This window comes from Trichomycterus rosablanca, chromosome 12 (assembly GCF_030014385.1).
Source record: "Trichomycterus rosablanca isolate fTriRos1 chromosome 12, fTriRos1.hap1, whole genome shotgun sequence".
NCBI lineage: Eukaryota > Metazoa > Chordata > Actinopteri > Siluriformes > Trichomycteridae > Trichomycterus > Trichomycterus rosablanca.
The window spans coordinates 22131337-22155204 of record NC_085999.1 but is presented as its reverse complement, the minus strand read 5'-3'; the positions used below and the strand labels follow the sequence as shown (position 1 = coordinate 22155204).

Below are 23868 nucleotides of genomic sequence, written 5' to 3'. Positions count from 1 at the left end.
CTCAGAGAGATAACCGACTCAGACTCGTTCTGTCTGTGGAGCTAAAAGTTTAGTCAGTCAGAGCAGATTATCCTGAACTAACAACCAACTTTTGTCTCTGATTGGTTCTGTAACGTTTTCTGCTCTCATCTACATCAAAAGCAAGAACCGCTCATGATTTACGAAAGTGAACCACGAATTTATATAACGTGCTAATAGAATCGGTTCAGATGGGATCTGGCTGTATTCTCTTTTTGAAGTAATATTTTCAATCATCAAAATTGCATCGTGTGTATGATGTGCACAACGCTAATTATTTTAGCTTGTCAAGAGCTTTCGTTTTGTGCGATGGTTGACGTGGGGGGGGGGGGGGGGTATTGTCTGTAAATAAGATGGTAAATCAGTTCAAAAAGTAATGTAATAAGTTTTTATTAACTGTTCAACTTGTTTTGACAACAGAAGATATTTACTTCACCAGTTTCGACAAACGTATTTGAACATTTGCGTAACGGTCAGCATTCGCAGTGGTCGGAATCTTGCTAGAAACATTATCGATTACACAAGTTTAAATATGCAACACACGATTAAATATATGCACAAATAATATCAAAAATACACGAAAAAATAAAGTAACATTAAAAGAGTGAATGTACCTGCCGTTTAATTGCGATGAACAATTTTGAAAACTGGACTCCATGCAAAGAAGGGCCTCAGTCCGATTGCCTCCGATACAGCAGGTGGGAAACGATGCGCATACGTGAGCACGTATAAGTGCGTTAAAAACGTCGAACGTCATCACACATGGAAAAACGATTTATTCAAGTCTTATTGACGCATTAAAGTTACTTTTGTAGAACTAAACGTACATTTAAGTGTACACAAACCAGAAAATCAGTTCAGATAAAAAAAACTTACTTTTGAGTTAATCAAAATCACCAAAACGCTTTCAACCAACCACTGTCACTTTTCACTTTTTACAGTGTAGGTGTATGTATCATATTTAAATAATCCCAATAGTTTTGTGTCTGTGGGTGTATGGCTACTCATCTGCTGTTGGTTAGGTTGCCTCTCTCTCTGGACTCCAGTCCTCAGTTGTTGTAACCAGGTATATTTTGTGCACAGTCTTTGGCAAAATGTCCAGTTTATCCACATTTGAAAACAGGCCTTGTTGTCAATAAACTTTTGTAAGTCCATCCTGTATTGTTTTGCAATGTGACCTGTTATTTCACAGGTGTAACACACAGCACTTGCGAATGATGATTTTCCTTGACCACGGCCTCTTCCTCTGCCCCTGTTGCTTGGTTCAGTTCATTCAGGAAGTTATTTCTCAGCTTGTATCATAACATTAACAAAAGCCTGCAGTCCACTATCAGTACTATGTACCTTTTCCAGTCGTTCAGGATAATTCTGCACAGTCTCTTTGTCCTGGTGTGTAAAGGCTGTTATCTTTACTGGAAACACAGTTCTTATTCTTCCCAGTAGTCCTCTGACCACATCTCTATATGCGCCATCGTTGTCATCCTCCAGTCTACGTCACTCATCCTCTTGAGATTATTCTGGGGATACCTTTTTTCAGGCTGGTTAGATGTGTCATTTTATCTTTGATATCAGCAATAGTCCATAGTCTGTTGATCAAAATCACATTTGCTGGACCAGAAAACTCCATCTCCAGCAATTAAAGAATCGCATGCACTTTTCCCGTTTTGTCTGCCCCCACTGGTGAGTCTGCAGGCCAGAACGTGTTGCTTGTGATGATAACAGCCCCTTTGATCTCTAAGTGGTAACGGGGAGGTGAAGTTTGGTTCTGTGGCACCTCAGGATAGAATGCTGGGGGTGCTGACATCATGGCTTCTCCTGTATTTCCTCCCTCTACTGTTGGTTCTTCCTGGTTCTTTGTTGTTCTCCTTCTGGCAGGGAAGGAGTCCAGATGAGGTTTAACCTGTAACTATTACTTAACACATAAGTTGGTTAAGTTTGTCCCTACACTTTCTCTGTTTCTTCTTCTCATTTTTACTTCTCTTTATACCATCTTCTCTCCTCCCTACTTGCACATTCCTTCTATTCTAACTTACGTTTTACTCTTTTAGTTGTCTTTTACTAAAACCACCTTTTTTCTTAAAACCCACTTTTCTCTACCCACATTGCAAAATGTGAAACAGCATTTTTGTCATAGTTTTCAACATAAATATAACACTAATGTGTGTACACATAATCTTAATTTTAACATGTAATCGTTTTTCCACAAACTTTCACCTTACTTTTACCCATTGTACTGCTTAAGTCCACCTGGACAGATTATTTAAAATTTTGTGTAAAATGTTAGCACAAGGACACACAATTACAACACAAACAACAAAGACAACACAACTATTATCTAACTCCTCCTACATCTTACTTCATCAAACATATGTTGCCACATACAACACAGACACACAAACACACAAGTTCAATAAAATGTTAAATCAAGTCACCAATCCCCTTCTCTTTTATATTTTAAATAATAGTAATAGTAATTAATAATATTAATTATATAATATTAATAATAGAGTAATCATTTAGCGCTATTATAAATAATATTAATATCACACCTTTGTAATTGGTGTCTGGACAGTACTATAATATTTATGTATTAAGCTAAGACGTATATATATTTATTCCGGAATCTTCAGGTTCCTATGAACCCGGGTCCCTTGTCTTAGAATCTTCGAATTCTTTAGTGAATTCGGATCCCTTCACCAATTTTCTAGTTTGCACAGCCCTGAGAATAAATTATTCCAAAACCTTGTCTTGGAATCTTCGAATTCGTAACAAATTCAGATCCCTTACTAAATTATTCCAAAACCTTGTCTTGGAATCTTCGAATTCGTAATAAATTCGGATCCCTTACTAAATTATTCCAAAACCTTGTCTTGGAATCTTCGAATCTAAGACGTATATATATTTATTCCGGAATCTTCAGGTTCCTATGAACCCGGGTCCCTTGTCTTAGAATCTTCGAATTCTTTAGTGAATTCGGATCCCTTCACCAATTTTCTAGTTTGCACAGCCCTGAGAATAAATTATTCCAAAACCTTGTCTTGGAATCTTCGAATTCGTAACAAATTCGGATCCCTTACTAAATTATTCCAAAACCTTGTCTTGGAATCTGTTGATGCATGCTCAATAATCCAGGTACACAAATCCACAAAGTTGAATCAGTTCATCTGGACACAAGTTTGTTGTAGAGATACGTTTCGTCACTCAATCCGAATGACTTCTTCAGTCTGAAGAAGTCATTCGGATTGAGTGACGAAACGTATCTCTACAACAAACTTGTGTCCAGATGAACTGATTCAACTTTTTGGACTTGTCTTGGAATCTTTGAATTTGTAACAAATTCGGATACCTTACTAAATTATTCCAAAACCTTGTCTTGGAATCTTCGAATTTGTAACAAATTCGGATCCCTTACTAAATTATTCCAAAACCTTGTCTTGGAATCTAAATTATTTCAAAACCTTGTCTTGAAATCTTTGAATTTGTAGCAAATTTGGATCCCTTCAAAATCTCTAGCCTAAACAAACATGAAAATGAATTATTCTAAGACCTTCGAGTTAATTTGACTTGGATCCCTTTGATACGGAAATACATAGGGACGCCTGGAGCCTATGGGGTTAAAACGAGAAATAGGACAAAAATAATTTTGGCTGGCTCCTAAAGTGGACATGGGACGATCACGAGCAGTACCAGTGGGCACGGGAGGTTTCGCGAACTTCCCTACACCAAACTCATAGGGTTTTTTTCCTGGAAATTTGACTCTCATGAGGCCCTCAAATACTTTTACCGAGTTCAGCTCAGCTCCCCTATCAGACCAGAGCTGCCTAGCACATTCTCGAGCAGCACCCCTCAGCCGAAACATCATGAACAACACCTTTTGTGTTTCAGTAGGCTGAGGGTCAAGAAGGTCTTGCAGGTAGAGCTGGCTCTGAAGAAGGAAGCCCTCGACCCAAGGGTTGCTTCCATCATAGGGAGCTGGCCTACTGAGCGGGAAGGTCTGAGGGAACCACATGGAGTCAAATTCAGGGAATTTTTGAACAAACGACATCTCGCTGCATCCTAAGTGGGAGACTATTATGTCACGCGGGGGCTAGGCCGAGACAGAGAGGGGCGGGGACACACGCAGAGTTGTGAAAACAAAACTAAGATTTATTAATAACAAGACAGGACAAACAGAACAAACGAGGCTAAACAAGACTAAACACAGCTAAACAAGGCTAACTTGACTAAACAAGGTGAACTAGGCTAAACAAGGATAAACAGGCTTACGAGGCTCACTAAGGCTAAACAGGCTAACTAAGGCTAAACAGGCTAACAAGGCTAACAAGGCTAACTATGGCTAAACAGGCTAACAAGGCTAACTACGGCTAAACAGGTAACAAGTCTAACTAAGGCTAACAAGGCTAACTACGGCTACACAGGATTACACAGGACTAACAAGACTAACAAAACAAACAAACCAAAACAAGGCGAATCAGGCAAACGGACAGGAGTCAGGCAAACAGAAGCCAATTCAAACAGAGATACCATACAATATACGAGCACCAAACCAACAGACAGAGTCACAACCAAAATAGTCTCCAACCAGCCTGTTCCCCAGCTCTCCTTGTAACTGTTCCCAAATGAAGAGCAGCTGGGGCGTCCATTTAAATCGTAGCTTTAAAAAAAAATCTTACTTAACTGATAATTTGTACAAACATGGGACCGAGTTCATGATTTGTTCTAAAACGTTACAAAGGTAGTGATAAGTACAAACGGGACATGATTTTTACAAACGGGATAAGTACAAACAGGACATGACTTGAAGATGTGACTGTTAATGATTTCCTTAAAAATGCTACAGAAGTGATCATTTGTGGAAAAAAAAGGTGTGATATGGATCAAAATGCTAAAAATGTGCTCATTCATACAAAATTGTCAAGAACAATATTTACAAAAATATCAGAGATGTAATGACTCTGACTTTCAAATATTAAAACTGATTGAGATTAACAGAAATAAATAATGTTACATGTTTATATACAGTATATGTGTGTTTTCTGCCATGGTAAATCATTGTTTATTATTATTGTGAGGAATGATTAACATGTGATCAGACAGTCTCTTCACATATATGAATATTTATTATTATTATTATTATTATTATTATTAATCTTAATATTATCATTAAAGGTGAACCATGCAACTTTATGGTATTCAGGAAGTTTGTATCCTACAAGTAGCCCTTCGGCTTACTCAGCACCCGTAAAGTAGCCCTCTGTTTCGCAAAGGTTGGTGATCTTTGTTTTAGGCTATGTCCGGAACATGGCCGCCATCTTGAAAGCCGCCATATTGGATCAGGGGCAAGTTTTTCCAATGGGAAGGTGGTCATGTAGCATATCAAGAAGACCAGAATTTTCATATGATTGCCATAATCAGATTTGCAATACCTCTTGTGGTCCAAAAGTTATCAACACAGTTGCAACAACAACCGGGAACGTTCCCTGTGATGCACAGCTATTTGACATGTTCAGTGTGTTGTCCCTGGTGCTGAACACAGAGCTGAAGGTGCTGGATCCAATCGTTCTGAACCTGCATGAGAATCTCTGAAGAAATGCTGTCACAAGCCTCCACGATGAGGTGCTGAAGGTGGTGTTTGTTGCGGATTTTCTTAGCATACACAATTTGTTTGAGATGACCCCAGAGATAAAAGTCAAGTGGTGTGAGGTTGGGTGATCTGGGCGGCCATTCCACAGGACCACGACGGCCAATCCAATGACCAGGGAATTGAATATCCAGCCACTGAACAACACCAGCTCCGTAGTGTGGTGGAGCCTTATCCTGTTGGAATTAACAGGTGAAACTGCCATCTTCAGTCAGAATGGATGGGAACACTGTTTCCTGTAGCATTGTCAGGTAGCGCTGAGCATTAAGGGTCTGGTCGATGAAAATGGGTCCAATTACACGGGTGCCCCATATTCCACACCACACCATAACCTTCACATCACCTACGACTTTGGTGTCTGCCGTCCAGTGAGGGTTTTTGTCACTCCAGTACCTCATGTTCTGGCGGTTGACCTCACCACTGACATAAAAATTGGCCTCGTCACTAAACAGAATGCCCTGTGCGAATGCGGGAACCTGTTTATGTTGGTCCAATGCCCAGGTGCAGAACTCGACATGTCTATCAGGGTCATCCTCTGATAGTTTCTGCTGCAGCTGGATCTTGAAGGGGTGCCACTTATTGGTATGAAGAATCCGTACACGGGATGACTGGCTGACACCACATTCTGCTGCGACATGTCGCGTGCTGCGTCGTGGACTTTTTGCAAAGACTGCCAAAACCATTGTTGAGGTTTTCTTCTTCGGTAGCAGTCTTCAGACGACCACTACTGTGTTGTCCACAGTCCCGGTTTCTCGGAATTTGGCTATGAGGGATGCAACAGTGCTGTGTGAAATTGCACTGTAAGCCCGGATAAGTTCAATCTACTTAAAAAATTTGAGGAAACCGGTTGCCTTAAAAAAGTTAAGTAATGTATAATGAAAACTTGAGTTAGCATAACTTAAAACATTAAGTTATTACACCTAAAAGGCAAGTTGATTAAACTTTCTTTTTTTTGGTTATACCAACTGCTTTTCCCAATAATTCTACTTAATATCTTGAGCTCAATGGAAAAAACTATTGATTTCTTCTTAGTTTTCATGTTAATTACATTTTAAATATGAATTACAAATGTTTATAGAGAAACAGACACAATTATAAAATTATTTTTCTTTATTTCACTTCATAAGTATTTACTTAAAATACATGTCAAGAAAACATCTTAAAAACTGTACAAACTGTATATAAAGTTCTGATGAAACACAAACAGCTCCTCACAGTAACCATGAACCTGTAAAACAACAAAAAGAAACAACAGAAGTATTAAAACAACATTAACAGCATTAATTTAAGGATTAAAATAAAGCAAGCCAGCACACTCTTTGCTTCGTATGAAGGCTAGCATGCTAACATGCTAGCATGTAGCCTAAATACGGCAAATAAAGCAGCGCTGTTTGATTATTTATTTAGTGTCAACATTAAGATCATTTATTTTAAACAAAATTGTTAAGTAAAGTACAACACTTACCAAAATTAGACGGAAGATGAAAAAGCCCCATTAGACTGGTGTACATGCTACTCAAAAATAGCATAATGAGGAAGAAAATGTTTGTCCACTTAGTTTAACAAAGGTTCCACTTCACAAAAGACATTTCAGGAAGACAAGTTTACTTGTGCAAAAAGCCTTAAATGAAAAGTAAAAAGTAATTTGCAACAACAGTTTTCAAAAGTTAAAACAAATGGCTGCCTGATTCACCAACAGCAAGCTGAAAAAAGGCGGACTTACATGTAAATGGTGGGCGTTTTTCTGTTTAATTACCTTAACTTTTTTTTGTTTAGTAAACTTAAATCTTTTAGCACATTTAAATGTGTACTCAAATTAGTACAATGTACTCCGCATTTTATAGTAGAGCAAAAAAACTTAAATAATTTATGTATGTTGTACTAAAAATGTTTGATTAAATATAAAGTCCGGGCTAACAGTGTGCTTTCTGGGTGTTGGTTGTTGAAGTCTGCGGCTATGAAACGGCAGCTGCGCTCCCCGGACATCAGAATCACCTCAATCCTCTCTTCTTTTGTCAATTCCATCTTCGGTTACCTGTAACGAACAACAAAAGTTTTGAATTTCTGTGTTGATAACTTTTGAACCACAAGAGATATTGCAAATCTGATCGATTTCTGAGAATATTCTGGTCTGCTTTGATATGCTACATGACCACCTTCCCATTGGAAAAACTTGCCCCTGATCCAATATGGCGGCTTTCAAGATGGCGGCCATGTCTTAGACATAGCCTAAAAGATAGGCCGCCTCACCCATTTCTTGCTGGGGTATTCAGAGATGTAATTTTGCCTTTCGTTTCTGAAATAAAAGGCACATTTTACTAATATATTGTTTTATTAAGCTTCTTAATTGCGGAGATCTTGGAATACCGCATTTCTAAGCAAGTTCAGTTAGGGCGCATTCACACGCACCGTGTTGGGCTTGCGATTTTTGCAGTTGCCGTGGCAATCAAAGCGCAAAAAGCTTCTCATGTGAAACACTTACCACTTCGTTTACATGGCTTAGAATTTGAAGAACGTTTTGACTGAATGTGTAGGTTAGAATCTGGGCTCATTCTGTCTTTACTGTACGTTGGACTTAATAAGACGTGCCCACCTCTATTTTGTTTCTGCTATAAGTTTAAGCACTTTGCTTTGTGTACGAAATGCATTAAACACATGCTGCACTTTGTTTAATATGAAGCACTTAAGAATTTGATAATATGGACATAAACTCTGTTTACATTTAGTTTTGTGCCATATTATTATGCCAGACAATTTGTTGTTGAAATCAGTGGCGATTTCTCTAAGACTGCAAGGGAAGCTCAGCTTCTCTTAAAATGTAAAAAATGTAATGGTCAAATATGTACAGTTGTGTTAACATTTCATTGACAAATGCGTTAGAACACGTTCATCTCGAAGACGAGTTCGTTCAGAATCAGCTACTTATCACAAATCGACTGACTCGAACGTCTCATACATTCCCGGAGCGTCAATGCATTTGCCCGCAGAAGCTGAGCGTCTCTTCACTTCAATGGGGCTGCATGGGATGGTTTTTTTGGGATGTTTTTTTGTCATTGTCATTGGATAAATGCCACGATTTTGGGTCTGGACGCTGAGCTTCTGCAAGATGATTGGAGGATCAGTCGAAAGGCTGAATCCCGTTTTGATTGACAGCTATCACTGGGAGCTTCAGTCCCATCACGGATTTTGCCAGTGAAGTCGAAAGACAAACTGCAACCCATTTCAGGCCATTTTCTTGAATAGGAACAGAGGGCACAATTTACAGATAAATAAATTGACAAATTTTATGATGTAAGCCGACAATGAGCTTCCCCTCTTTGAAAGACCAGCAGCCGCCACTGGTTGAAATAAAAGAAGCGTAAATGAGATTCTGAATTAAATTTTTTGAAGGAAAATTAATCGTTAGGTTAATCGACTAATCGATAAAATAGTCTATAGATTTTAGTCGATAGAAAAACTGTCGTTAGTGGCAGCCCTAGATTGAACAGACTAATTACAAGCAAGAGTAAACATGTATGTTTTCAATCTGGACATGAAAATGGACACTGTGTCTGGATTACAAACATTCCAAAGTTGAGAGGCTGTGTGGGAGAATGCTGCACCTTGTGAACAAAGTAAACATTCTGAGTTGTAGTGTTCAATAAGTTTACTCAAATACTGTGGCGGCTGGCCTTTAGATGCTTTTTAATGTTTGATCATATTAGTCCTATTTTATCATCTCTGCACTTTTACTAACCTATATAGCACTAAATGGCCTGGCGCCACAGTATTTAAGTAAACTTTTTGAGCACTCAACACGTTTACTTTGTTCACAGGGTGCAGGGTTACTTTTAGATCCTAGTATTAGAAAAAAAAACACAGCAGGGGAGGAGCATTCCTCTAAACAACCCCTCAACTTTTTGAATAATCTTCCGGCCTTTGTTCGTGATTCAAACACAATTTTCTAAAATTTATTTTATGTGAGTTTTGGCTCATTGTCCTGCTAATACATCCAAATGGTTAAGTCTAGTGGTTAAGGTACTGGTTCAGTAATCAGAAGGTTGCTGGTTCAAGCCTCACCACTGCCAGGTTGCCACTGTTGGGCCCTTGAGCAAGGCCCTTAACCATCAATTGCTTAGATTGTATACTGTCTCAACTGTAAGTTGCTTTGGATAAAAGCATCCATAAATGCCGTAAATGTAAATGCAATATAGCAAATTAGCCAGCATCAAGTCAGCACCATAGCATACTACTAAAGTAAGTATTGGTAAAAATTTATGATTTCCCACTAAAATGTTTGTGGTACAGATGTGGTCAAACTAACTTTATATGGGCACCAAGATCATTAGCTGTAGTCATTCATAATCACAGACAAGATGGTAGGAGGCCATGTCACCCACAGTGCTGTGAAAAAGTATTTGCCCCCCTGCCAAGTATATTATATTTTTGCATATTTGTCACACACACAGATGTTTCAGGTCATCAAACTACTTTTAATATTAGTCAAAGATAACCCAAGTAAACACAGAATTTTTTTTAAATGCTGATTTTATTTATTGTATAAACTAATCATCATACCTAGCCCTATATGAAAAAGTAATTATCCTGTTAGTTATTAAATCAACCAGTTAACCAAATTCAACTGACAATTGGTTTAAATTTTACTAGTTACATTTGGGCATGATTACTGCCAGCCCTGTTAAATCTAAGCATCACATTTACATTTTCGGCATTTAGCAGACTCTCTTATCCAGAGCGACTTACAGAAGTGCTTCCACAGTAAACATTACCTTACTTTAGTAACAGTTCAGGAACACAAATCTACTGAAACCCTGATAGAACCAAAGGTTCTTTTTCTTTTTTTCTAATAGTGTTAGTAAGTAAGTACATGTCAGCTTAAGTGCTTTAATCATCTTTTGAAGACAGCAAGAGACTCATGTTCGGACAGACAGGAAGTTCGTTCCACCACTTGGGTGCAAGTACAGAGAAAAGCCTTGATGAATGTCTTCCTCGGGTCCTGGGTGGAGGATCAAGTCGAGCGAGACTAGTGGCTCGGAGCTTTCGTGGTACAGAGCGTGGTTTGATTAGACCTCGAAAGTAGCTTGGGGCTGGTCCATTTTTGGCTTTGTTGGCGAGCATCAGTGTTTTAAACTGAATGTGTGCAGCTACAGAAAGCCAGTGAAGAGAACGCAGCAGTGGGCATTGTTTAGGTTGGTTAAAAACCAGACGAGCAGCTGCATTTTGAATTAGTTGCAAGGGTTTAATAGTGGACATAGGAGCACCTGCCAGGAGGGAGTTGCAGTAGTTGCAGTAGCATCACGTACATAAAACCTGTCTAGCAATGTGAAGCAGGCTATAAGGTCTCAAAAATGTTCTTAAGAAATGTTTAGTGACTACAGTGAGAGCCATTACCCACAAATTAAGAAAATTTAGAAAAGTGGTGGTTGGCCTACGAAGTACAGATCGACAACTCATTCAGGAGGTCACAAAAGAACCCAGACAAACATCTGAAAAACTTCAGGCCTCACTTGCCTCAGCTAAGGTCAGTGTTAATAATTCCACATATGCAAAAAACATCTACATGACCTTCAAGACATCTGGGATAATGTTCTGGGAACTGATCAAATGTGAAACTTTCTTGAAGACATGTAATATCTGGTGTAAACCTAACATCACATTCCACCAAGAACATCATACCAGCAGTCAAACATGGCAGTGGAAAATGTGTCAAATCTTTTAAAATGCTGGGGATAATGACACTCCGTAAGTCATCTTAAGTCATGCAAAGTTTAGTTTGAAAAGGGTGCTGATTATAAAATGGGTAGTGTAGTTTAAATCCGTCCTTGTTTTTTTTTTTTTTCAGATTCTGTAATAAATAATCTGTCAGAAACAAGTAAATGCGCAATGGAAAATGAGAACACAAACATAGGTAAGTTACTTAGACTATCTCTTTAAATGATTTTTCACAATTTAATTAGTAAGTGTTGCTTGCAGGTGTTGTTTTTATTGTATTTAAAAATGTATTTAATGTAGATTTTCTCACAAAGCCATTATTAAAAGTAGGGTCTGATATTGGCCCAAATCACTGGATCAAATATCGGAAGAAAAACAAAATGTGTAATCTGATCCGATACTGTTGCTTAATGTAAATAACACTTAATGTAAATAAGGCCATTGTTTGTGTGTAAAGCAAATAACACAAAGACACGTTCCAACAGAGCGGCGTTTATTGCCAGCTCACTCGACAACTGCCGTAACAAGATGCATTTTCATGACATCATTAACATGTGCCACTGATCTACAACTCATCTGCAACAGCCATTTAGAAATGGATGATCTACTTACTGATCTACTTCCATTTTTAGCATTTTAAATAATCATCTACTACTGCCACATCTAAAAACACTATTTAAACACAATAAAAAACGCTTTATAAATGATAAATCGCTCACTTGAGATAAAGTAAACTGATCTTGTTCGGGCTTGGAGATATCTCACATCCTCAGTGATTAATTCATTAGTAATATGAAATAAAACAAACTACACCGTTTCCCGTTTAGCCACAGATGTCCTCTTCAAAATCCAGCAGGGTTTTTAATAAGCGCGCTTTGGTTTTCAATAATCTAAAAACGTGACAGAACTTTAATGGAAAATCTCAGCTCTGCGTCAATTCCAATTGGTCCATCACGTTTGATTGACCTCCACATCTTCCAATTGTAGAAACGTTTGTTAAACAAGCCAAAAATGCAAAGCCGCTCAGGTGGCGCAGCAGTAAAAACACACGCTGAAACCAGAGCTGGATCTCGAATACATTGTATCGAATCCATCTCTGCCTTTGCCGGCTGAAGGCTGAGTGGCTACATGAACAACGATTGGCAGGTTGTTCAGATAGGGGGCTGGACTAAAAGCCGGATGGGGACTAGTGCGATTACGACCTTTGCTGACTGGTTGGTGGCGCCTGCACGGAGATGGGAAAGGAGTGCGGTAGGGGGTGTGGCCCACCACGCACAGAGCCGTACCGCACTGCGCTCATCAAGTGTAGGTGATAAAATGTTCGATTGCTGTGCAAGTCTCAGAGGGGGTGTGGAGCAGCCTCGTCCTCCGCAATCGGGAGCAGGGACCAGCATTAGTAAGAGGATGATTGACAGGAAGAAATTGGATGCGCTAAAAAGTGGGAGAAAAAAAAAAAAAAGCCAAAAATACTACTAAATGTTCTTAAAATAAAAACAGCAGTTTTTCATAACTGTGATGTTGTAGGTTATGTATTTATTCCTTTTAGCTATTTGTTTCACAGTCTGAGCATTGTTATTTAGATAGCTAGTTTAACCATGGTGCATTGAGACATGTATTATTACTGCTTAGTTGTTTGAGAGGAGAAATGACGTTATCGGATTGGTATCTGTATCGGCAGATACTCAATTTGCAGTATCGATATCGGACATAAATAAGTGGTATCAAGCCAGCCCAAATTAAAAGCTACACTGAAAAAACGAATTAGTATGATTTACTTGATTAAATGCTCGTAACAATTTGCACTAGCATTTTTTTAGTAAATTTTACTGCTGGAATATTAAGTACGACTTACTTGCAAAAATCAAGTAAAGTGTACATACCACTAAACTAACCTCTCTGAAGATATTAAATAAAGGTTACTTAATTATATTGAAGTCAAAAGTTATATGTACTTAAACTAATTATGTAAAGTCCATTTAGGTTTTCTTCATACACATTAATATGATATATGCTGGTTCAAACCCCACTACTGCCAGGTTGCCACTGTTGGGCCCTTGAGCAAGGCCCTTATCTTTGGATAAAAGCATCTGCTAAATGCCGAAAATGTAAATGTATGTGATGTAGAAAGAAGCTCTTCTCATCAAGAAATGTTTTCCAAAATAATTAATAATGGTTAATGTTTTAATTTACAAACATTTCATTTGAATATTTTACTAGTTTTATTAATAAGAGAGCATTATATACATTTTATTTGTTTAACATGAACGCGATGCATTAGGAGCTCACCTTACACCCCACAGGATCCAGTCGTGGGGTGTAAGGTGAGCTCCTAATGCATCGCGTGTAACTCCGTGCCGCCTCAGCTCCGCTCAAAAATGGTGCGTATTAGGTTTCGTTCAACGCGCATGCGCGGAGTTACACGTGATGTACTTTTTGGTTAAAATTTACTTAGTATTTCTAGGTTTATGTACAATGACAAAAACATGTAAACACAACTAGAATGTTTATAATAAGATATATTCACCCCACACAGTTCATTTATTACGTGAATAAATTGTGTATATATTTATATTCTTACTTAAAAATGTTTAGTTTTCACTTAATTTTAATATTACAGTGTAGACTTTATGAGAGTTAATTAAATATATTTTACTATACCAAAAAGTTTGTTTTTTCAGTGTATATACTTAATCTGTTGTTACAATATCTCCAACAAATTTTCTTTCTTCAGAAGTGTTGAGAGTTTGAGGAAGTAGAGAGGTTTTCAATTCAGAGATCAGGAGTTGTGCCATGTCTGTTGAAGATTTGTTATGGCTTGGATCTACAACCCCAAATCAGAAAAAGTTAGGACAGTATGGAAAATGCCAATTAAAATGCAGTGTTCCTTACATTTACTTTTACTTTTATTTGATTGCAGACAGTTTGAACCCAAGATATTTCATGTTTTGTCTGCTCAACTTCATTTAATTTGTTAATGTACCTCCATTCTTGCATTTCAGGTCTGCAACACATTCCAAAAAAGTTGGGACGAGGGCAATTTAGGGCTAGTAATGAGGTGAAAAAACTTAATAATGATGTGACTCCAAACAGGTGATGTCGACAGGTGATTGTAATCCTGGTTTGGTACAAAAGCAGCATTCAGGAAAGGCTGAGTCTTAGATGAGCAAAGATGGTCAGAGGAACAAATTTCTCCCTCTACAGTCCATAATATCATTAAACAATTCAAGGAATCGCCTGTGATCTTCGATCCCTCAGACGGCACTGCATCAATAACTGCCACTTAACAATAGCTGATATAACCACATGGGCAAGGAATAACTTTGGCAAACCTTTGTCAAGCACTACAATACAGAGTTACATGCACAAATGTCACTTAAAACTTTACTGTACAAAAAAGAAGCCTTATAGTAACCATGTCCAGAAGTGGCATCACCAATCACCGGCATCACGTGTGGAGAATTTTGAAACGAAAAATGCAACAACGACGACTCGTACTGTTGCACATCTTTAGACATGTTTGCAGGAAGAATGGGACAAATTAAATCAGAAACACTAAATCTCTTGGTATCCTCTGTGTCAAAACAGAAAAGAAATGGTGAAAAGAAATGGCAACATTACAAAGTGGAAAATGCTTTACTGTCTTGAATTTTTTTGGAATGTGCTGCAGGCATGAAATGCAGCAATGGATGTTTATTAATAAATAAAATAAAGTTGACCAGACAAAACATAAAATACCTCAGGTTCATACTGTCTGCGATGAAATAAAAGTAAAAGTAGTCAAAGTAATTTTTTTTATTATCATTATTTGCATTTTTCATGCTGTCCCAACTTTTTCTGATTTGGGGTTGTATTTAGCAGTTGCCTGTTTCCTTCCTTTCAGGTGCCCAAACAAAAGGAATGGACTTTCAGAGGCAGATAGTGCAAACATCAAGTGCAATTAGCAATGCACAAGCACAAGCCCTGCTCCAACAGGTACAGCTTCCATCTCTCTCTTCTTCTCTCTCTTTTTTTTTTGGCTCCTTCTTTCATTATTATTACACTCAATAGTGTACTTAATTTTTCCTGTTCTCTATTCTTGTCTAACTCCAACGTGCAAAACTAAAGTTATCGGTAAATAAGCACAAAGACCCATTGGAATGTCAAGATGTCACCAGGGTCATTGTTATGTGCTTTCTGGTCCACTCCATTATTATCGTTCCTTTAAATTACATCTGCATTTGATGATGAATGTTTTTTCATGCCAAACTACATTAATGTTGGATTTGTTGAAAAGTTATAGATAGAAGCTACACAGGTTTGAAAATGAAGAAAATTGTGCTATTCCCTTCTCACAAAGAAAATGTATTTTACCTATATGCTAACTAGCTGCTCCGCAGTTGCTCTAAAACAAATGGTGGAAAATATGCAAATCAGTGCAGAATTTGCATGTACACCACATGTCTCTTCAAATCTCAAAGGCATGCAGTGTATTTTTATGAACATTAGTGCATTGATAAATGTGAGCTATATGTTTTTGTTTGTTTTATGGTCTTTTGGCATATTTCTTCCCTGCAGAAATGCTATTGCATACTAGTTTACGTAGACATTTTTGTGCAGTTTTCAGTTTTTAGGAAAGTAAAGTTGCCAGTTTATTAGATACATCTACATTGCACTTAAAGTTATTGGTTATTTTATCAGGTACCTACAACTAATCTCGGGCTTTCATTTGTCAGCCACCCTCCACCACCTATGAACAAATATTATTTGTATGCTTTTCAACACAGCAGTGGCACTGACATGATACCATGGTTGATGATATAACCCCAGTAAAAGTATTTTGGGTGCAGCAACATTGTTGAGTTTTAAAGTACTCCTCTAAGTACTAAAATATGTGGTCTAATAATGGTCTTGTTGATTGCTGAGTATTAGGTAGTATTAGGAAAAATCTGCAAATATTAAATAATTATTTATTTATCTTTTACAAACTTCAGAAACCAAAAAACAGCTAAGAGTATTTTTATGTTTCTGGTAAAATATTAGAATTGTGTTGCTTCACACATTTAGATTCAGTTTGCAGCCCTCTCTATTCAGAACACCTTTCTGCAAGCTGAGCCACAGCAACAAGCTTAGTGTAATTGGCTATTATTAATTTGTTAATAAAAATTATGGTGCAAATATGTCTACACTAAATATGTTTACATTAATATAAAATGATTACAATCAACCATGTATCAATAGCCCTAAGTATGTAGTATTTACAATGAATTATGGGAAACCCCCCTGAATTACAGTACAGCTCATATTTAGTCATCATGAGTACTAGAACACTTTCAAACCTGGATTTATTTTTAAAATGTGGGTGTTGGGCAAGTCATGAATAGTCTTAGAATTTGGAAATAACTAAATGTGTGAACCCTTGTTTTAGCAATTCTGTGCACCACTGGCTAATTGCCTTATACTTCTTTTTTGCTTTTTTACTATAGTTGACACTAACTCCAGCGCAGCAGCAGTTGTTGCTGCAGCAGGCTCAGGCACAGCTCCTGGCTGCAGCTGTGCAACAGCACTCAGCCAGCCAGCAAAACAGCACCACAGGAGCAAACATCTCTGCCTCCGCTGCAACGCCGATCACACAGATACCCCTTTCTCAGCCTGTCCAGATCACACCTGTAAGAACACTCACTTTACATTACACTTAATCCTAAGATATGCTATACTTATTATTAACAACTGTACATACATGTATGTGCCTGTTTGATATTTTAAAATGATGTGTGTTAATTGTTGAGTCATAATAATGCACAGTAAAGTATCTAATCAGGTCTAAAATGGAGAACTAGTGTGTTTGTACCTAGTAGTGTAGTCATTTTAATAACCCTTTATTTCATGATCTAGGGATGCAAATTTTGGCACTTTTTACAGACAACTGTCTTTGTTTGAATGTGAATGGTGCATCTGTCCTTCAGATCCACTGCACTCAAACTCTGGAGCCCACTCTCTCCCACAATTTCTGTTCTGCTCTTCCATCTCTTTCTTCAAAGGTCAACTAAAAACTTTCCTCTTTACTGCTCATTACTTTTCTTCATTTCTTACTGTTTTTTATGTTTTCCTCTCCTTCATTATACCTATCATAAGTATCGCTGAGTATGTGAAAAATGTATATGAATAGAGTTATTTAATATTATTATTATTGTTGTAGTATTTAAGATGCTTTTACTTGCTGTTTTTGCGTTAAAGTAATTAGCTTGCTACACATTTGTACAGCGTTTGGTGTAAAAATAATATTATGTTAATCATTAAGCAGTTTAAGTTTTTTTTCCTAACTACACTTTCTTAAAGTGATGCAGACATACAGGGGTTGGACAAAATAACTGAAACACCTGGTTTTAGACCACAATAATTTATTAGTATGGTGTAGGGCCTCCTTTTGCGGCCAATACAGCGTCAATTCGTCTTGGAAATGACATATACAAGTCCTGCACAGTGGTCAGAGGGATTTTAAGCCATTCTTCTTGCAGGATAGTGGCCAGGTCACTACGTGATGCTGGTGGAGGAAAACGTTTCCTGACTCGCTTCTCCAAAACACCCCAAAGTGGCTCAATAATATTTAGATCTGGTGACTGTGCAGGCCATGGGAGATGTTCAACTTCACTTTCATGTTCATCAAACCAATCTTTCACCAGTCTTGCTGTGTGTATTGGTGCATTGTCATCCTGATACACGGCACCGCCATTGGATGCACATGGTCCTCCAGAATGGTTCGGTAGTCCTTGGCAGTGACGCGCCCATCTAGCACAAGCATTGGGCCAAGGGAATGCCATGATATGGCAGCCCAAACCATCACTGATCCACCCCCATGCTTCACTCTGGGCATGTAACAGTCTGGGTGGTACGCTTCTTTGGGGCTTCTCCACACCGTAACTGTCCCGGATGTGGGGAAAACAGTAAAGGTGGACTCATCAGAGAACAATACATGTTTCACATTGTCCACAGCCCAAGATTTGCGCTCCTTGCACCATTGAAACCGACGTTTGGCATTGGCACGAGTGACCAAAGGTTTGGCTATAGCAGCCCGGCCGTGTATATCGACCCTGTGGAGCTCCCGACGGACAGTTCTGGTGGAAACAGGAGAGTTGAGGTGCACATTTAATTCTGCCGTGATTTGGGCAGCCGTGGTTTTATGTTTTTTGGATACAATCCGGGTTAGCACCCGAACATCCCTTTCAGACAGCTTCCTCTTGCGTCCACAGTTAATCCTGTTGGATGTGGTTTGTCCTTCTTGGTGGTATGCTGACATTACCCTGGATACCGTGGCTCTTGATACATCACAAAGACTTGCTGTCTTGGTCACAGATGCGCCAGCAACACGTGCACCAACAATTTGTCCTCTTTTGAACTCTGGTATGTCACCCATAATGTTGTGTGCATTGCAATATTTTGAGCAAAACTGTGCTCTTACCCTGCTAATTGAACCTTCACACTCTGCTCTTACTGGTGCAATGTGCAATTAATGAAGATTGGCCACCAGACTGGTCCAATTTAGCCATGAAACCTCCCACACTAAAATGACAGGTGTTTCAGTTATTTTGTCCAACCCCTGTACATTTCACCTGTGGTTATCAACATATTTGTTTGGGTCTAATCATGTTGTAAGAAGGTGTGATGAGTGATGCTAATGAGGTGGCATGGTAGGTAATAAATGTACCCAAGTCATTGTTTTATTTTTTTTATTTGTTTTTTTTTTTGTTCTTTTCTTGGTACAGGAAATATTTCACTCCTGCTATAGAATGGTGCATAAGATAAGATTATAATTTATTCCTTTAACATAAATTTAACATTAATGCTGGCACAATTAAACCTTTAACTTTTATCATAGTCTTCACAACTCAGCAGTAGTACAGTACAATCCAAAGTATGAAAAGTCACACAGGATCACTTTTTAAAGTGACAAAACTCTTAACTCAGTACATGCATCACATATGTTGTTTAATTATTCTAGTTAATTATTGTTCACTACATATAATTGGTTATCAATAATGCTGTGCAGTACAATGCATTTGGGGTGCTTATTATTGTTGTTTATAAATATTAAAAACTTAGATCTACGTATATCATCCATAGTATTACAGAATTGACACAGAATGTTGTAGAAGAAAGACCTTTAAGTTTAACCCTTATATTGTGTTTGGGTCAAATTTGACCCGTTTTTAAGTTCAGGTATGTAAAAAGTACCCTTTGCTTTTTAGTATTGGAACAAGATTTCATGATATCCTCAGAAACAACTATTTTAACACAACAAAATACATTTTCATAATTTTAGTCCATTCTGAATGTCTCTAATAAAAAAAGTGACATTTGTGGTGTTATGGGTCAAATATGACCCGGCATAGAATACTTTTAGAATACTTTAATTTGCCCCACCACACATACACAAACACACACACACACACACAAGCAAGTGGTCCTAGACATGACAAATGGTCTTCAGGGGCACAATATAACATGTAATTATTTCTTCACGTCCTATGACCAAGAACTGCTGAAGAAAAAGCTGACCATGGTGGGAACGGTCAGGAAAAACAAACCTGAGCTTCCTCTTGCACTTGCTTGGAACATAGGACAGAGCACCTCTCTCCTCGAAGTTTGCATTCTTAGAGAGAACCACAATTGTGTCAAACTGTCCAAAAAAACCCCAGAAATGTCATTGTGATGTCCACTCTCCACAAGGATGCTGCTGTGAGCAGTAGGGAGGACAAAAAGCCAGATATGATCCTGGATTATAACAAAAACAAAGGAGGAGTTGACAATCTGGACTAGGTCACTGGCACATACACATGCAAGCGAAAGACAAAAAGGTGGCCAATGGCAGTCTTTTATAATATATTGTATGTTTCTGCATACAATGCATTTGTGGTGTGGACGGAAATAAATCCTGGATGGAACATCAGAAAAACCTTCAAAAGGAGGCTTTTTCTGGAATAGTTGGGGAGGACTCTGGTATATCCCCACATTGAAAGACGCCAGCGGCTGCCCCGAACCCAAGCCTCTGTCAATTTGGTGAGAGAGCTTCAGGCTACACCCACACCAGCATCCTGTACATGGAACCAGACAGGCGATGCTAGGGGGAACAAGAGATAGAGGTGCCAGTGTTGCCCCTTCAACAAGGACAGAAAAACTAGCACCACTTGCCACACATGTAAGAAACACATCTGCAAGGAGCACACTAAAACAATCACATACTGTGATATATGCATGTAAACAACACACACATGCACATGCACACACACACATGCACACACACAAAATATTGTTTTTATGTTCAATTTATAGTTTAATTTTAAATTTACACATTCTGAGTAAAATAAAGTTGGTTTTATGAAAAAGTGAAAAAATCTATACAGGTCGAAATTGACCCGTAGCAGCACTGATGTCACTATAGATAATAATGTTTAGATAAAAATAAAAAATACAAACAATATTTGCTCAGTGTGCTTTGATATTAGTCTGTTAGACTCAGATAATATCCTTACATTGTTTCTTCACTATAGGAAATTCACTACAATGTATTTAAACAGGGTTTTTTTATTGAAAATGAGTGGTATATTGTGAGATGAAAAGTTTATGGAGCCAAAAAAATAAAATTAAAAACAGTGTTTACATGGATTTAAATACAAACTAAGTTAGCTATCAGGTGAGAAACAAAATTGGATGATAACTATTGTTTTTGAGTATTTTTTGAGGCTGTTTTAAATCGGGTCAAATTTGACCCGCTAACACTAAAGATGTGGGCAGCTTTCTAACACAATATAAGGGTTAAATATGTCTTAAAGAATTATTTAAATGTTTTTACATCAACCTATAAAGCTGTAAGTCCTCGCTGAAACTAAATACAAACCATTTAAAAAAACTGCTGTATGCAATAAAACCAAAGAAAAAATAATATAAGACAGTCAAGAAAGACAAGGCCATATTCATCAGATAAGGTCACTTTTGTGATCATGCAAACTGATTGCAACTGAAGACACGCAAATTGCTAGATCGGATGTCGGTGAACAAATACATTTAAAAAATGTATTGTTTATATAATTTTGTATAGTTAGTAACTAACAAGACTGACTGATCTTGTAATTCTGACTTTGTAAAGTATCATCTATTGTTCTTAACTAAATAAGTTTATCCTATCTAAAATCTTGCTTGAAATAAAAAAGATTATGTTGAAATACATTATTGTAAATTATGTTTAATTCAGACGTACATGAATGATGGGTATATGAAACAAGAAAATTATACTATAATAACAGAAATATTGTAATTGTAATGATTCTTGCCAAATGCAGAGCTTAACGGGACACAGGAGTCATCAGGATTTCCCCCCTACTCTTTCCTTAGAAACAACAGTCTGGGTTATTTTATTATCATCATAAAGCAGGCAGTGTTAATTAATTAATTAACAACTTAATTTATCTACAACCCTACTGATAGCAGCTACTTACTAACAATGTACAGGGGTTGGACAAAATAACTGAAACACCTGTAATTTTAGTGTGGGAGGTTTCATGGCTAAATTGGACCAGTCTGGTGGCCAGTCTTCATTAATTGCACATTGCACCAGTAAGAGCAGAGTGTGAAGGTTCAATTAGCAGGGTAAGAGCACAGTTTTGCTCAAAATATTGCAATGCACACAACATTATGGGTGACATACCAGAGTTCAAAAGAGGACAAATTGTTGGTGCACGTCTTGCTGGCGCATCTGTGACCAAGACAGCAAGTCTTTGTGATGTATCAAGAGCCACGGTATCCAGGGTAATGTCAGCATACCACCAAGAAGGACAAATCACATCCAACAGGATTAACTGTGGACGCAAGAGGAAGCTGTCTGAAAGGGATGTTCGGGTGCTAACCCGGATTGTATCCAAAAAACATAAAACCACGGCTGCCCAAATCACGGCAGAATTAAATGTGCACCTCAACTCTCCTGTTTCCACCAGAACTGTCCGTCGGGAGCTCCACAGGGTCAATATACACGGCCGGGCTGCTATAGCCAAACCTTTGGTCACTCGTGCCAATGCCAAACGTCGGTTTCAATGGTGCAAGGAGCGCAAATCTTGGGCTGTGGACAATGTGAAACATGTATTGTTCTCTGATGAGTCCACCTTTACTGTTTTCCCCACATCCGGGAGAGTTACGGTGTGGAGAAGCCCCAAAGAAGCGTACCACCCAGACTGTTGCATGCCCAGAGTGAAGCATGGGGGTGGATCAGTGATGGTTTGGGCTGCCATATCATGGCATTCCCTTGGCCCAATACTTGTGCTAGATGGGCGCGTCACTGCCAAGGACTACCGAACCATTCTGGAGGACCATGTGCATCCAATGGCGGTGCCGTGTATCAGGATGACAATGCACCAATACACACAGCAAGACTGGTGAAAGATTGGTTTGATGAACATGAAAGTGAAGTTGAACATCTCCCATGGCCTGCACAGTCACCAGATCTAAATATTATTGAGCCACTTTGGGGTGTTTTGGAGAAGCGAGTCAGAAAACGTTTTCCTCCACCAGCATCACGTAGTGACCTGGCCACTATCCTGCAAGAAGAATGGCTTAAAATCCCTCTGACCACTTTGCAGGACTTGTATATGTCATTTCCAAGACGAATTGACGCTTTATTGGCCGCAAAAGGAGGCCCTACACCATACTAATAAATTATTGTGGTCTAAAACCAGGTGTTTCAGTTATTTTGTCCAACCCCTGTATGTATTACAATAATACACTTAAATGTCATGAAAATTTACTCAGATTTAGCAATTTAAAGATGCATCTACCTTAATTATTAAAACAGTATCGGTATCGGCGATACTGGCCCTGTATTTACTTGGTATCAAATCGATATTAAATTTTGCAGTAACGCACACCACTAATGTTAAGTAGACCAGACAATTGTTTGGATGAACAGCTTTGATTAAAAAGTTTATTGTAGAGGGAAAAACATACAGAGAAGTGCAGCAAATTATTGGCTGCTCAGCTAAAATGATCTCAAATGCCTTAAAGTGAAAACCAAAACCTGAAAGACGCTGTTCATCGCTGACAATGTCTGGAACAACTCTATTTACCCAGTATTTCAGAAGGAAAAGCGCTGTGACCAACCTGTGCAACATTTGCCACCCTCCTACCTTAAATAAGGGCCAAAATTGACACCCGTTTTTTTGCAGAATGAATGACTTTACCAATTGAACTCCTCACTGCTATTATTTTGAACAACCCCCTTTCAATCAATGCTTCTATTACTCAGAATAAGCGGCATGCATGTCCTAATTGTTGGGTTTGTTATGTTTTCATTACTCTACTACACTTTCAAGCAGGGATGGACTGGCCATCGGGAGGGTCGGGAGTTTTCCCGGTGGGCCGCTCTGTATGTGGGCCGCTGAGAGAGTGAAAAATAAATTCTGTTTTAAATATTCCTGAATAATAATCCTGAAGTGTGCATTGGCCCACCACAGTATCCTCACTGCATGTCTATTGGC

At 38.3% G+C, this 23868-nt stretch overlaps 1 protein-coding gene across 1 annotated transcript in view; it reads left to right on the top strand.

Moving 5' to 3' along the window:
• The window catches only part of pou2f1b (POU class 2 homeobox 1b), a 156378-nt gene that overhangs the window by 93813 nt on the left and 38697 nt on the right, over nt 1-23868 (top strand). Inside the window, exons 2-4 of the mRNA XM_063005372.1 lie at nt 11502-11567; nt 15252-15343; nt 16834-17016. Coding sequence (XP_062861442.1) covers nt 11502-11567; nt 15252-15343; nt 16834-17016 — 341 coding nt within the window. The remainder of the gene's footprint in view (nt 1-11501; nt 11568-15251; nt 15344-16833; nt 17017-23868) is intronic.